General features: G+C 48.0%; 1 protein-coding gene across 1 annotated transcript in view; it reads right to left on the bottom strand.

The window, feature by feature from the left end:
• Positions 1-2309: 2309 nt before the first annotated feature.
• Positions 2310-16022, bottom strand: part of Adamts17 (ADAM metallopeptidase with thrombospondin type 1 motif 17) — a 344165-nt gene continuing 330452 nt past the window's right edge. Inside the window, exons 21-22 of the mRNA XM_027922179.3 lie at positions 3588-3765; positions 2310-2499 (exon numbers count right to left, since the gene is read on the bottom strand). Of these exons, the coding sequence (XP_027777980.3) occupies positions 2333-2499; positions 3588-3765 (345 nt within the window). The 3' untranslated portion in view covers positions 2310-2332. The remainder of the gene's footprint in view (positions 2500-3587; positions 3766-16022) is intronic.

Below are 16022 nucleotides of genomic sequence, written 5' to 3' on the forward strand. Positions count from 1 at the left end.
TTGAGGATCTTTTCCTCTGTTCTGATCACATCAAGCCATGGTCAACTGAGAGGGTTTCATTTTGCACCAAGAAGAATAGCACCGTGAGACCGTGAGACTCTAGTTAGTAACACATCTGTGCCACCACAAAGGTACAGTACTTGAGTGATAGTGCAGGGTATTGTTAACACAGAAACATCACTATGGTACTCAGAGCTTGTCTCCTACAAAGTGGAACAAGAATGTCATGATGGTGACATGGCTGATGCCATTAAACCGAAGGTGGGCTGGTGGATTTCAGAGTGACAGCACCAGCATAAGCTGCAAGGGCTCAGGAACACACTGACCCTGGGGAATTAGCGGAGTGTTTAATAATAACCAAATTGATCATTTCATTCTGAAGGTATGGGGCTTTTGCCAGGGGAGTCATCAGCCTGACCCAGAGGCAGTTCAGAGGCACCAGGCAAAGTGAGTACCAGCACATGCTCGTCTGCTTGGGTGGGCCCCTGCGGATGAACAAGAAAGGTCACCGAGGCCGCCTCAGCTGGTTGCCCCTGTTCTGCTTCTTGATTCCAAAAGGCAAATGTCTTTTGGTGAATTAACAGTGCATTTTGGACTAGGGGAAGATAGTGCCACCTCAAGCTCCCCAGCATTTGAAGGTTTTGTGGAAATGGACTCAGGGGAGTCTGCTGGTGGCCAGGCCTGAGTTGGGAAAGCACAGTGTTTTGCACAGGCCCTGGAGTGGTGGCTGACGGGTCACTTAATCCATCCTGACATTCTCTCATTTAAGCACCTAGGGAGTTTTCTCCACACTTTTCATTGATTCAAGTGGAACTGAATATACTTCCGGCCATCCCTACCACTTCTCTGCTAGGGGACAGTAAAAATCAAAAAACAAAAACAAAACAGCACCAATAAATCAAGCACTTGAAGATGATCTGTGGAAATTGGCCCAAGTGAGATCCTCTGTCTGAACCCAGGGAGGAGAAGGGACTTTCTCAAGGTAAGTTTCAACATAAGCACCTATGAGACATAGCCACCAAGTTGGTGAGCACAACAGGCCGCCTGGGACAGCCAGGGTCCTACCATAAGGTGTGCTCTCAAAGAGGCCATTCTGGGTGACAAAACAGCTCTGTGGCAAAGGGTGAGGGGACTGTGAAGAAGGCCTTCTGCAAGGTGATGATGGTTCCATGAGGCCTGGTGCCCATCCCAGCTGGGCAGTGTGCATCCACTGGTCATGGCACACCAAGCTCGAGAAACCCGCCCCAAGGAAGCAGTTAGGCCTTACTCTGCAGATCCCAGGCCTGAACTGCATCCTCAGAGGTCTTGAGTGTAATCTTTACTTCAGATACAAGGCCAAGGTCCAATGCAAGGCTAGTGGGCTGTTGGGTGGTGCTGCAGCAGCTAAAGGTGCAAAGCTCTGCAAAGGGCCTGCTGGAGTGGACGCCCCGAGGAGTGGGAAGTCCACACGACAAGCTGTGCTGAGCCCACCTGTATGCTAGGAAGTAGAATCCATTGCCCCGACTGGTATGTGTCCTGTTTCACGACACCTTGCAGAAAGGCACTTCTGTCGCCCTACGTGGTGAACAGCAGAGCTTGGAAAAGTAGATGCTTCCCCAGACCCAGCCCTTCAGAATGTCCTCCCCACTCGGGCAGTGTGCTACGTACGCTGGCCTCCTTGTTGGTCTATGCAGAGTTAAACTCTCAGGAATAAAACTTCCAAGGCAAGGCCCAGGGTTTTGAGAATAGGTTCTCAGAGATGGGCAGAGAGGCCAAGTTCCATCCTTGTGTTATCTGGAAGGTTGATTAAGAAATGTGGGCTCCAGATCAGCCAGTAGAGGTTTGTCTGCGTCTGTCCTTCCATACAGCGTGTTGTTGGCTTTCAGAATAAAGCCTCTTCTAAGTATGGTGTATCATTTTCAGAATGTACCCCTCCCCAACCCCCACAGTACAACAGGCATTGGGTATTCAGTGTCAAAAGAAAGCCAGGACAGAAGCAATGAATGGTGTCTCTCTCTCGGCAACTGTCTGCCAGAGGTGTTCCCCTTTGAAGTACACGGAACCTTAGAAATAATAATTATGTGACTCATGCCCATTGTTTTTCCTTACTGTAGAAAGCCATCCAGTGGCTGTTAATAATATATTAAACAAAAGCACTAATGGCAATGTCAAGTCCACTCTTAAGTTCTATGCAACTGAATTTTTGGGGTGGCCTTGTTGGGGGAGCCAAGGTGTGCTTCAGGGAGTCCTGGCCATGGGGCTGGTTTGCTTTTGGGAAGGTGGGCATTTCACTTATTCAAATGCCAGCCTTCGGACCTCGAGTGTGAGTGCTGAGCAACTGCTGAGCCGTGTGTCATGAGCTTGGCGGAGAAGGCGGCTGGCGCATCTTGTTCGCGTAGAAATCTCTACATGTCTGGCAGCAGCGCTGGTACCACCGCATGTCCTGGCAGAGGTTCTTTTCTCGGATGACCCGGCAATACACCGTCCACTGGTCCCGTGTGCATTTGTATGTCAGAGCAGCTAAGGTGACAATGGGAAGAGAGGGCACTTAGAGGAAATCGAGATGGTCCATGCTCTGACAGTGTCGGGCTCCCTCACCCTTGTGCACCCACTGGCCTCTAGAGACTCGTGAAACTAAGCCCTTGCCAGGGGCACTGTAGATGCCATTTTCTGCTACAAAGGACACATTCGTACGTCCAACACAACTCCTTGGCTGAGTGTGGTAATCTGGCTGCCCGTTTAAGGGAGAGACCAGAGGATACTCTGCTCCTGAGCATGGTAGCACTCACTGTTATTTTGTGGCACAGCATACCATTACTGTTGACATTTTGAAGACAAGGGGACATGGAGCAGTGGACTTTGAAGGACCCACAAATACAAGAGGTCAGAGTACAAACAAATGACCCAAATCTCCCTCAGGGTAGTGTTGAGAGAGAGCCCTGCTCAGAGGAGGTCCTTGGAGGATACCAATCAGGCTTAGGCTGGCAAAAGCCACGAGTCACTTTTGTGATCTCAAAGTCCCTCCCTGCCCAAACCCAAATGGAGCTGTTCAGAAAGCCCCTTCTTTTGGGTGGAGTTTTCATGTTGGAAATATATTTGGCAAGGATATATTTCCCAGGAATTTTTATCCAGAAAAGCAGAAACTGTTGAGTCATCAGATCAATATCAAATGTTCTTCCTCTTATCCCACCACCAGCTTGGGACAGATAGAGGACCAGGTTCTGGGCCCCAAACTTTTTACACAAAACCTGTTTGTTCTCCATTGTGTCTCTGCATCTTGGGCTTCACTCGGGAGCATCCCCCATGGACATCATGAGGGCCTCCTGAATCTTTCATTTCCAGGACAAAGCACCTCCTTCAGCCCTGTGACGCCTAGGAATCCCGATACCTTTAAGGACTATGTTTGAGACTGCAGTTAGCAAATGTCTCTTGACAATGAAATTCTCTGAATCCTCCTACATTCTATAGAACAAACAACTGCTGGCCTCTTCAGGACTCAAAGCCTGTCCAAGGAGGCAGCTTTCTGGCATATAGAACTCTACCACCAGCAGCGAGTCACTGTCCACAGGACATAGTGCCTCCTGGAAATCTGGACCAGAAGTACTCACCAAGACGAGGGGAGGTGATGGTGTTCACGTTGATCTTGTCATTGCAGACCTCCTGGTGGCACTGTCTGTAGGCTGCCGGCTTCGAGAGAGTGGGGCACTCACTGCCATGGCGCCCGGTGACCTTGTGCATGCACTGTACCACGCGGGACTGCAGCCCCTTCCCGCAGGTGGATGAGCACTGCCAGAGACAGGGACAGCCTGAGGTGGGGGCTAGGACAATGACCCCAGAATGTACTGCCCCTGGTCCTGCAAGTCATCCCCAGGTGCTTGCAACATTTGCAAGGTACTAGTGGCCTAAAAGAAGACCATTTCAAGATATGGACAGCATGTTGGTGTCCCCCCTGCCCAAATGATATGTTGCATCCTTAACCCCCAGGGGGGTGGTATTAGGAGGCAGGAACTTTGGGAGGGTTAGGGTTAGATGAGGTCATGAGGGTGGGACTCTCAGGATGGGATTAGTAGCCTTATGAGAAGAGAAAGAGGCAAGACTGTTCTCTTCATATAAGATGGCCGTCTGCAAACCAGGAGGAGAGCCCCCACCAAACACTGGATCTGCATCTGCTGGTACATTGATTTCTGGATTTCCAGACTCCAGAACTGTGTAAGACAAATGTCTTTGGTTTAAGCTGCCTTGTCTTTGGTATTTTGTGATAGCAGCCCCAGTTAAGATGATTGCCAAAATATTAATTCATACTGGTTGCATTTCATCTTCTACTTATTCTAAGCAGAGATCTGGGCTTCAAAATTCTTAAGACAGTGGGCAGGTGGCCCAGTAGCCCCCAGAAGGGACTGGACCTGATTACCACAGGTCTCCCCAGCACTTCTGCTGCCCATGCCTCTGGGACCTTTGCTCAATCATGACTGCAGTTAGATTTCCCACAAGCCTGGGGGGCTGCAGCTTAGCATTAAGTTTAAATGAAATGCAAACTGTATATCGGTCATGGACTAATATTTGAGGCTGTTGATTTTGGCACCAAATCTCCAGTTGCTGGCATTTACAGCATTAGAAACCCTGGCACAAGGAGGCAGAGGTTGCTACAGCCAGGACAGTATGGCTGAGCAGAGCATCCCAAATTCCTGAGGCACCCTCTGCTGTGGTTCTATCCTCTGTCCATTCCTCGACAAGTTGTCTCAGGTTATGTGACACATGACTACTCTTCAGTCAAGCATGGACTGCATATTCGACAGTGATCCCATAAGAGTCTACTGGAGCTGAAAAATTCCCATTACCCAGAAATGTTGCAGATGTCCTAATGTCATAGCTCAACATATTAGTTACATGTTTGTGGTGATGCCAACGTAAACGGCCTTCTGCGCTGTCATGCACATAAAAAGTATAGCACACAAAATTATGTGCAGAACATAATACTTGATAATAAACGACCATGCTACTGGCTTATATATTTACTATGCTTTTTATGGTCAGTGTACTCCTCTACTTATAAAAATAATTTACTGTAAAAGTTTGCTGTGCTACGCCAGCAGCAGCCTCACATGTCTTGTGTTTAATAGTGTGTCTCTTGATTACACAAGAGGCCACATGGAGATTGGCCCATGCCGTCTAGGTTTATGCAAGCGCACTCCTACATACCCACAGAGACGAATTCACCTAATGACACACTTCTGAGTACCCGGCCCCGTTGCAAGTGGCGCATGACTGTGTTACCCAGGGAGGAAACTGCCAGGCATTCTGTCCTGCCTGGATTCTGCCCCCTGAGCCCTTGGCCCTTGTTAACTCTTGCAGGAGCCCTTAAAACTGTCTGCTACATTGGTCTCTTCCCAAGCAGAGAGCCATATCCATGTGTGGCACCTTCTCCATCTGGAGTCCCTGGTGTCCACACAACCCCTGGGCTTCATGGGACTCGGAGTGCTCTGCAAAACTTTAATACACCCAAGGCTGCTGTGCACTGCCCAGCTGCAGTTAATAATGGCATCTCGGGGTGCAGAGAAGGGAGCAGGCCTATCCCTGGAATGCTGCACATGGTGAGGAAGCCAGGTGCCTTCCAGATTCTGTGCTTTCCTATGTCCTCCCCAGGGCCTGACCATGGCCTTCCTGTGGGCTTTGAGGAGTCGGGCTCAGCAGAAGACCTTGGTGTTACCAAGGGGCTCCAGTGGGTACCATCTACTCCCTTTCCAAGGGGCTTCTGTGAGCCGGGTGAATCCTGCTGTTTCCTTGTCTGACAAGCAGGGTCATGTTTACCATGAAGGGCACTGATCTTCAAATCAAAGGAGACGCAGGAAAACCACAAGCAGTTCCCATTCCTGTCTCCTTCACCACCTTCCTGCCCTAGTGTTCAAAATAGCACAGGCTCTCTCTCCACCACACAAGGCCAGCCTCAGGGCCTCTGCCTCATTCCTGGCTCCATTTCCTCATCAGAGGACACTGGGCTCAAGCCCCTGAAAAGTCATCCGGCATTACAAATGCAGCTTTATGGTCTTGGGAGTCAGCAGGGGTTTCTACCATTAGGATCACCTTGAACTTGGGACAGGTGCTAGAACAATGTCATTTCACCTGGAGAAGCTAGGGTCTGCAGTCTGGAGTTAGTTGGTGAGCTTTAAAAAAATCTTGTTGGGCTGGAGCTGTAGCTCAGTGGTAGAGCGCTTGCCTCGCAAGTGTGAGGCACTGGGTTCAATCCTCAGCACCACATAGAAATAGAGATATTAAAAATAATCTTGATGTCCCAGACTGATAAAATCAAACTGTTTAGGGGTATCATTGTTTTTGACAGTTCTCCAGGTGGTTGCAATGAGCAGCTGGAACTGTGAGGCCCTGATTTAACCTGAGCTTCTGCCCCATGAAGAATGCAAAGAGCTCTGTCATCCTGTGTGAAGTAGTTGTATATTTATATACAGATACGTATAATTAAGCCAGAATGACATCCAGCTGCAGCTTGATTGCTGAGTTTATATGTAGGTGACAGCTGTGCTTGGATATAAGGGGTGAAGGCTTTCAGTCAAAATTATTCTTAGAAGAGTAAGTTGCTTACTGTTAGAACAAAATCTCTTACAGTTCAGAGGCAGGGGTGAGGAGTGCTTTCAATGATTTTGTAGTCAAGGTACTGTTTGGGAAAATGCCACTCACCTGAATGACCTCAGTCAGGGCTCATTATGGATCTAATGGAGATAACACAGGAGTTAAAAAATAAAGAGGAGGCAAAAAATTATTCTTGAAGACAGGACTTCATGATCACAAATGAGGATGGTGTAAAAATGTTTACAGATCACTTATAAAAATAAGTGGTTATGTCTAGGGTCTGAGTTCTCTCAGTGAGTGACGGAAAAGTGCAAAGGTTCTAATGCACAGCAGAGTCACACCAAAACCGAGCAAAGTCACACAATGAAGCATAAACTAATGCCACAACCGGTGCAGGAATGTCCAGTGATAGCAGGACATACAGATTCAAAAGGGCGGCATCTCTAACTGAAATCAGGCAGCGATGACTCTCTGCTCTAGCCAAACGCACAGATGATTCAGAAAAGGGAGCTACATGATGACACACTGCAAATACTAGGCTGGCACCGCATACAACTGCTCATTCAACTGATCCACCCAAAGCAGCAATTTTATAAGGTTCAGTTTCATAATGTGCAAAAAAAAAATATATAGTATTTTTAAATGCAAATGTCATAGATTCCAATACAGAGTAAATCTAAAGTTTCTAATATAACTTTAATTATGAATGTATAACCAGATTAATAGTTTACATATTTGAGGTAGGCATTTGACTAGTCCACCTACACCATGAAAGACGTTGACATCTAAATTGGTCATACAATTATGAAAAAACTCTGCTTTCTGGGAAAACAGGATGATCATATAACTATGATTTTTTTTTTCCAAAAACATGGACCAAGCCTGTTTTTGGGGAAAAAAAAAAAGGCTATGTGTACTGATCCACAGGTGACATGTTCTTTTTCAGATCTTGGACTACTGGTCATAGCACCACCTTCTGCAAGATACACACCAGGAGGAAAAACTAGGTATTCTTCCCATTACTTTTTGGAGAGGGGAGCACTGAGGCAGGACAAGTAGCTATTGGGTTCCTGGGGAGGAAATTCTGCACAGACTGAGTTGTCCCCCGACCTCGTTATATCCATCTTGCTCCCTTGTATCTCCCTATCAGGAGGGGCCCAGGCCCTTCTGGCTGGGGATCAGCATGCCTGAGCCACTTGTGTTGCAGGACTCGGCACTGCATGAGTTCCCGAAAGAAGTTCCTTTTCTTCTGCAGGTGTTATTAATATGCATGTGAAAATGAGGGCAAGGGCTCCACCCTGTGGGCCTATTAAAACCAAGTGCAAAATTAACAAGGTCTCTGTCTGGAAGTGATCAATAACCATGGTAAAACTCAAGTGTCTGGGGTGACCTTGAAGAAAAATATTCCCTCTGAGTTAGTTTTGTTCACCTGCTCTGGGGCCAAGAGAAAGGGCTAGCACTCATGATATCCCAGCATGTATGGGCCTGTGTTCTGGCTTCCTACAGCCTCCCATGTGAGACCTGGATCAGTATAGAACATTCCACAACAACTCTCAGAGGCTGACTGGCCACTGAGCATGGTAGGGGCCAGTGTTGTACCCAAGTCAGAGTTAGTGGCTAGAGAAGAATAGGACCCAGCTGCCTCATTCACAGGACTTCCATCTTCCTGCATGAATTGTGAGCTGGATGGGGCTTCAGTGAGAGGCCAAGAATCAAAACACGGGGTCATTGACTGCCCAGCTCCTTATTCATTATCTGTCCTTGCATGGGTCACTAGCATTCAATTTTCTAGTCTATAGAAAGAACCTCCATGAGCTCATAGAAGGTTGTCTCCAACATCCTTCAACCTGGAGGAGTGTTTTTTCCTCACTACTCTCTAGCGCCCCCATGAGGCAAGACTAGGCCAGGGTGTGAAGGCAGTGTCCCTGCTGTTGTTGGTCCTGCAGACCCTGCCCCTGGTAAGGATTTTACTTATCTGGATTAGCTTTTGCCGAATTCTAGCTGGAGTCCTAGGGGGTGCTGTTCCCACAGCTTTGTTTTCCACGGCTTTGGTTCATATGGAAAAACTTAGAACATAGGGGAATTTATCTACCTGAGAGCTGCACCTGAGCCAGCCTCAAAAAGGATACTCCATGTTTTAGGTGAGAAGGCAGATTACAAAGTGCCACATACAGAAACCATTCCATTGTTGTTCAATATAGATGTGTGTGTGCCCATTTAAAAGTCTGGAAAACAAACCATTAAGAAATTTCTAAAAATTTTAAAGTCCTATAAGGTTTTCTTTCCATGTAGTCTTTAGTAAGGATTACCTATGTAAATAAAAATGGAGAAATGTGCCAACAACCCTTTGGTGTAAGTGGCCAGTGGCCCATCCTCTGTGCCTGCTGCCTTTTCATTTGAGTTAAGGTGGTACCAAGCCTATCCCTGTCCTAAAATCTACATATGACACATCCTTCTTGACCAGCTTTGCTGAGGGGTGCAGAGTACTGGGCGGAGGCAGGAGACCGACTTGTTGGCGTGCTGTAGACTACTCACTAAGCCTTATGACCTCAGGCAAAGTATTTAACTTTTCTGAGCCTCTGTCTTTGAAGCCGGGAGGATAATAAACTTTCAAAACTGTTTCCATACACAGAGGCAGCGTGGACTGGATGCCTAGCAGGGTCTGGATAGTGTGGGCCTCAATCGCCAGTGCACACTCAAGAGTAAAGAGAGCTGGCTAGGGAGGCCCCAGAGCCCGAGAAGCACATTGAGCCACCTGGTGTCTTACATAGCTTTCCTGGACACCCTGAGGTCACTGGACTCTCTGCAGGCAGTTGTGGCCTGGCTCCCAGGGTGATCAGGCAGGCAGTTGGACCTGCAGGAGCACAATTAGAAGCTGCTCTGGCCCTGCAGACAAATGTGACTTCAGACACGTCTGAAGGGGCGCCCTCCAGGAACCTGGGCTCATTCACATTAAGGATAAAACAGGCACACACTGTGAATTCTGTCTCTGTTGGCCTCCCCTGTGGTCCCAGCTTTAATTAAACAGTGAGGAGACTACAGTATCTCCTGATAGCATCAAATTTTGCCCCAAGCCTCGCCATGAAGCCATTTTTCAAGCTTTTACAATCTAAGCAAACAGATCTATAAAAAAACATATCTGATCTTGTTTGAAGCACTCTCTCACAGAGGGGTGCTTTTTTCAAGTGGCTCATTCCATCAACACTTAATGCAACTCCACAAGACTCAGTTAACTGACAGAAATAGCAGCAGCCATAAATTCACCACAAAGACTTCCTGCCAGACAACCTGAAGTAAGCATAGCCCTCCTCCTGTCCCTTCCAAAGCACAAACCTATAGTGACACATCACATATCCTGACTGGTGACCCAGCAGCCCCTGCACCCATCTGCTGGCCGGCCCTGGGCCAGGAGAAAGAGTCAAAGACATGTAAGATGGAGTGCAATAGCAAAAGGAAAATTTTGGATGCACAAAATAATAGGTTCATGGCAACAAAGGAGAGAGGGAGTTTCAATTGGGACTTATACATATGCTTTTCATGCAAATTATGAAGTGACTGTTGGAAAGGCGATATTCCCCAAGGTAGACGAGTTTCCTGTAAAAAGGAGGAAAAGCCCTTCTGTTTCACATGACAGGGAGACAACGTGCAAGCATTACCGGCTTGGCTTTTTTAGAATAACAATAGTTATAACAATGACAATAAAAGTAGTCAAAGCAACAGAGCCTACCTTCTGCATGTCCACCATGTACCTACCAGGCACTAGGGTTTATGTATATTCTAGTTCTCACATTAGCAGCCACCATGGCCAAAGGAGTGCTCAGAACAGAGTAGGTGCTCAATAAATGCATCTGCAGGGGTTGTGACCTACCTTTCATGGAGGCAGACTATGAGGCTCAGCTGTCCACGTAACTCTTCCCTAGCTATACGGCAGTGGCCTCCCACCCTTGCCTGCACCTCCCCCTAGCAGGGAGGAACCAGCTCTTGATCACCTCACAGAGGTTCTCCCACAACAGCAGGGCTCCCTTCTTCTCCCTTCTCCCAGGTAAAATCACAACTGAAAATAACAGCAGATCCCAATGGGATTTTCTGAGGATTAGCTAAAAGAGGCTATAAAGATCTTGGGAGGAAGAAAATGCTTCTGGAGGAGGGGCCCAGCCTGAGCTGCCCTGCGTGGGGGCAGGGTGAGCAGGGGCTGAGTCTGGGTAGAAGGAGACAGGAAGAAACCTTCAGTGCAGACAAAACCACCCTGTGGCCACCCTGATTCTCAGGGGCCAGGCTGCCTAGGGCAGGTTTTGGATAGCAAAGAATGACACAGAATCCTGACAGTCAGTCCATTTTCTGTTTATACCTGAAAGGCGCTTGGCTGGTGAAATGTCAAGAGTTCTTCAAAGGCATTTTTTGGACAGTTTTCCCCGCAAGACTTGGCATGAGCAACGAAAACCTGGGAAGCTGTTGAAACCTGAAATAGCAGGTCTCAACAATAACGAAAACCCCCACGCTCTTTGTGCTAGCTCTGAGATGGAAAATGCTTTCTTACACACACACACAGCTCTTCCCCTTTAACTCTTGCTTCCTTTCTTGCAGTCTTGACTTCAGGAGTCCCTGCTGCCCCACTATCTTCCTTTGAATTCACAGCCTGCTGCACTTCAGATTCTGGTTGGGGCTTCATAGTTAAGGAGCTAGAAGGCAGAGGTGACTTCTGATGACCTGCAGGAATGGGGGAGTCCCTGGGGCTCCTAGAGTTGGGGGAACAGAGGAGACTGCAGGGGCAGCTCTCATTCTCTCCTTAAGCTGGAGCTGTTCCCAGCTGGTCACTGAGCTTCCCTTTCACCAATCTCCTCAGTGAAAGAGGCTTAGGGACCTAGGAAATGCCTCAGAAACATGTCTGCCCCAGTCCACACTGTCATCCCAGGAGGGCACAGGCTGGGGCAAACATTGTCTTATGGGGCCTGAATGACACTTAAGGAACTATTTGTCTAAGACAAATGTTTTACAGATCCATGTAAGAAATGACATTTTAATGAGTGACCACGGACCTGTGACCATACCCAATGGTGATGAGATGAAGATAAAAATTAGCACTGGCATCTGTGGAAGTCGTTCATTCCTTATGAAGTATCCCTAAACGCACGTGACAGGAAGATCTTAGACAAGGTTAGGTGAAGCATGGAGAGCCAGGACGTGGACCTGCACTGTCCTTACCATGTGCCCCCCCCCCCCCAAAAAAAAAGTCAATAACATAATGTGTGGCACAAGAGAAGTGTTCTTCAGGGACAACGGCCAGGTCCAGGCTGTAATGAGAATCTAGACTGTGGTGCAGAAGAGTCAGGATAAGCTGGAGCCCACTCTGATCTGGTCGGATGGACACTGGGGACATGGAGATGGGGGAACGAGGAGACAAAGGCATCTGCCTTAAGCTCTGTAGCGCAGCCCTGGCACCCACCTTGGGCCATGCCAGCACATCTCCTGGCAACTGCTGGAGGCGTCACCACTCTGTAGCAAGTTCACTTCTAACTGAGCAGTGACTGGGCCTTCAGCTTTTCCCTAACACTGTGGCAGGCTCTGTTTGCTCATGTGTATTCCACACTAAAGGTACCTGTCCTCCCACCTCCTGCCCCGGTCCGTAAAGCACTGAATTTTGATAATCCTTCTCCCACTAGCTACTCATGCTCCCATGGGTACTATTTAAGGATTTCTTTATTTCTGTCCCAGTGCAGAGGGCTGGCTTCCTGGCTCCATGGTATGGTTTGCCACATCCCAGAAGAGGGCCCCAGTGTCCTGACTTGCTCTTGGATGTACCAATTTCCTTTAATAAGGACTTGACTTTTAATTTTGTGATTAAGAGAAGACTTAATGTGCAGGATCTCCTCATAAACAATAATTGTGCTAAAGGGCAAATGACTGATACAAAAATCTTTGGGGTAGGTTCGGATGGGTGGTGTGGAGACCAGGGAGATACTTGATTTTATGCCGAGTCTCTGCCTTTGATAGAGCTGAAGCCATCTTATTGTTCAGTTTCTTGCTTCAAATTCAGATAACCTTCTGACATTGTGCATTGAAAGAAAATTGAATTACAAACCAGAAGGCACATCAATTTTTAGTTGTGTGACCCTGGGGAAAAAAGCCACATCACCACTCTGAGCCTTAGTTTCCTCATTTGCAAAATGGTAAGAGACAGTTGTGAGGGTCAAGTGGATCATATGGGTGAAAGTGCTTAGTAAATTCTAAAGCAATGGCAAATGTCACAGGCCGTAACAACATTTCTGTGAGCTAGAAGAGGGATCAGCCCTCTCTGACTTCCTCTCAGGGCTCACAGGTACTTGCACACATATTGGGTCATTTGATCTTCTCAAGGCCTCTGGGAGTTACTGTTATCTCTGTCTTACAGAGAAGGAAGCTGGAGTCAGATGAGGCCTTGAGGGCTTGTCAGACCAGCCCCTTCCCCAGACCTCCACTGACACCAGGAGATCAATGGCCATTTTGATCTGTTCAAACCGGGAAGCACAAATTCTTAACATAGAGAATCAACAATTTTCTTTAAAAACATCATCCCATTATAATTCCTCTGGAATAGTTTATTTCTCATGGGGCAAAAAATCTCATCAATTCAATGGTGACAAATGTTTCTGGTCTTAGATCTGAGACATTTTGACTTTTGATTAGAAGTCACGCTCTTCTAGAAAGAAATGAATTTTCCTCCTCTTTCAGTTTAACTCCCAACCACCACCCGGGTAGAATACATAGACCCATTCAGTGGCTGCAAACAATCATTTGCATTGTTTTCTGAAAAGTGCTAACATCCTTGGAGGGCAGGCAGCTGCAGGTCATTTTCCAAACACCCAGAATAATTGTAATGCCCTCAGCCGTTGTGGGACTATGAAGTGTGACCCTCCTATGAGCCACTAGTTAGGGTTTGACTATTAGCTGTGCTCAGGATTCCAGGGAGGAGCCACATAGTTCCTGGGAGCCTAGCCTGCCTCACCATGGCTCTGAGCACTGAGGAGCTCTGCTGTTCCCAAAAGCTCTCACCCAGGTAGAATGGTTCCCGTGCATGGGCCTGGACTGGCCTGCACATCAGCTCCTGGAAACAAGCTCATCTTTCTCAATAGCACTATGGGGCAAAGTGACAAGAGGGTGCTTGGATGGGAGGTGTCAAAGCTTCCCTGGCTGGAAAGCAGACCTTCTAAGCTCCCTCCATCACGGCACAGTCTGCTGGGCACCTGTCTGGCCCAACACTTTCTGCACTGGCTGCTTGACCTGGTTTCCTCCTGGCCATGAGGACGGGATAAACATTCCCAGATACAAGGACACTGTGATGGCTCCGTGCACCAGCCTTCTATCTACTTTCCTTTTAGGGAGTACGTTAGCTATCTTCAGAGTCTGGTATGAATGGAGGTTTGGATGTTGGTCTGTGGCAATTGTTTACAAACACAGAGGACCCCATGAGCACAACAGTGACACCATCTGCAAAATTGGACAGCAGAGAAGATGGGAAACCTGAGAGCAGATCCAAATAGTCCGAATGAGCAAAAGCGCCAGGGCAAGATGCATCCCATGAAATCTGCTCCTACTGGCCTCCACAGCCAACAGGAGTGAGGATCCGGGGCCCCCCAGGGAGGAGAAAAAGACCGAGGGCAAACTCCCCACCCCATCCCAGTGATGGCAGCAGAAGGGAGGGGGTGGACAGTTGGGGTGGGGGTCTCTTGGTGGGCTTCTATGCCCCCACCCCTGCCAGCTCGCTCCCTGCATACCACACACACAGACTTCCAGCCGCGCATCCCTTGCAGTTCTCTTCTGCACAGCAGAACCAAGTTTCCCTCCCTGAGCACTGGCTCTGGGTGGCTGCTCAACAGCACCACTCTAAGCTGAGCCGCTGCTCTGGCCAGACCTGCTGCTGGCTGGGATGGAACAGCTGGCTTCCACGCACACACTGCACACACCGTGCTCAGCATACGCCCAGCCCATCTAAGTGGCCAAGATGTGGAGGAGGTCTTGACATCTCATGGCTCCTCCTTGTTTTTAACGCAGAGCACAACTGGGGAGGGAGCCCGGCAGTGCATGAGCTCCCAGCAGACTGGGCTGCGCTTTGCATGTGCTATTTCCATTCACCCTCTGGTGTCTGGCTGCTGCTTACACCAGGATGTTCAAAGTACTTAAGAAAACAAGTGTCTCCCTAGTCCTCAAACCCAGAGGGGTTCAGCTGGAGAAGCTCAGGCATTGGCTGGCCGACAACCATCTGCAGGGCTCCCCGAGGCTCAGAGGCACCAACCCTGGGACTCCCAGAGCCCTTCTTGTTCTGTTTCTCATGTGTGTTTTGAGCACTGAGTAGGGATCCAGGAATAGGGGCTCTGCCAGAGGAGTGTGGGCAAGTGGTTTAACCACTCTGAGCCTCTGTTTCCTCTTCTGTACAGCAGGAGTGACAACCCTGGATGGAAAGGAATGGTAGCATGAGGCACAGAGGAAACAAATGCCCAATATCCCAACCCAGGATGGGCATTTGTGGCCCAGGGTAGGACTTGACCACTTCTCATTTGCCCATTTGATTCAAGCTGGGTCCAGATGTGCTTGGATAGAGAACATTTCTCAGGATCATTCTATAAAAGGAATCAAGACAAACTGGAGTCAGATCAAAACAGGTTAGTTCTGGGAACTGTGCCCACAGCAGTGTGAACACTGGGTGAGATTCGAGGTAGGGAAATGAGCTTAGTTATGAAAGGGCTTAGTCACTTATCCCAGCACCCTGGAACTTCTGAATAACTCTGAGAAACAGGCAGAACTAGGCTTCATGAATTCCATCTTGGAGATAAAGATACTGAGGGCCAGAGAGGTTATGAAGTTCAAGTGGAACAGAGTTACATGCCAGACCTCAATGTCTCTATCCCATGACTCTGGTTCTCAAGGCCCAGAGCACATGTATCTTTTGTGAAAGCCTTGGAGTCAAGTTTTTCCTCCAGCGTGAGGTTCGTTCTGGAAGCTTCCTAATGAGCACTATCTACATCCATGTCGCTGTGTGACATCTGTGTTTGTTTTGGGGAAGCTAGACTGTTGGCCTTGATTCTATTGCTTGGTCAGGTCTTTTGAACAGGGAATAAATAGGAAGCAGGTGTTTTGGGTCTCCAGATTCAGTTATCTAGAGGTGACATTTTAGCACAGCAGGTAAACTGGGACCTAAGATATTTGACTTTATTTGTTTGTACTTGAAGTGTTTGGAGGGCTTTGTTTTCTGACTTGGGTTGGGCAGGGAGGTGGTGGCATTTCTACAAGGGATTGGATTCTGAGAAGTTTTGCTTCACAATGAACAAACCATTCTCCCTTCCACAAAGCAAAACTGACCGGGGGCCCTGTTGCCAGATTTTCATACTGAAATTTTACAGGTGAAATTACTCCATTTTTAAATGTTAGCTTCTAATTCCAAACTGGTTACAATATTACACAAGCCAAACAAACACCAACAGCTTCTT

Source organism: Marmota flaviventris, chromosome 2, assembly GCF_047511675.1.
Source record: "Marmota flaviventris isolate mMarFla1 chromosome 2, mMarFla1.hap1, whole genome shotgun sequence".
NCBI lineage: Eukaryota > Metazoa > Chordata > Mammalia > Rodentia > Sciuridae > Marmota > Marmota flaviventris.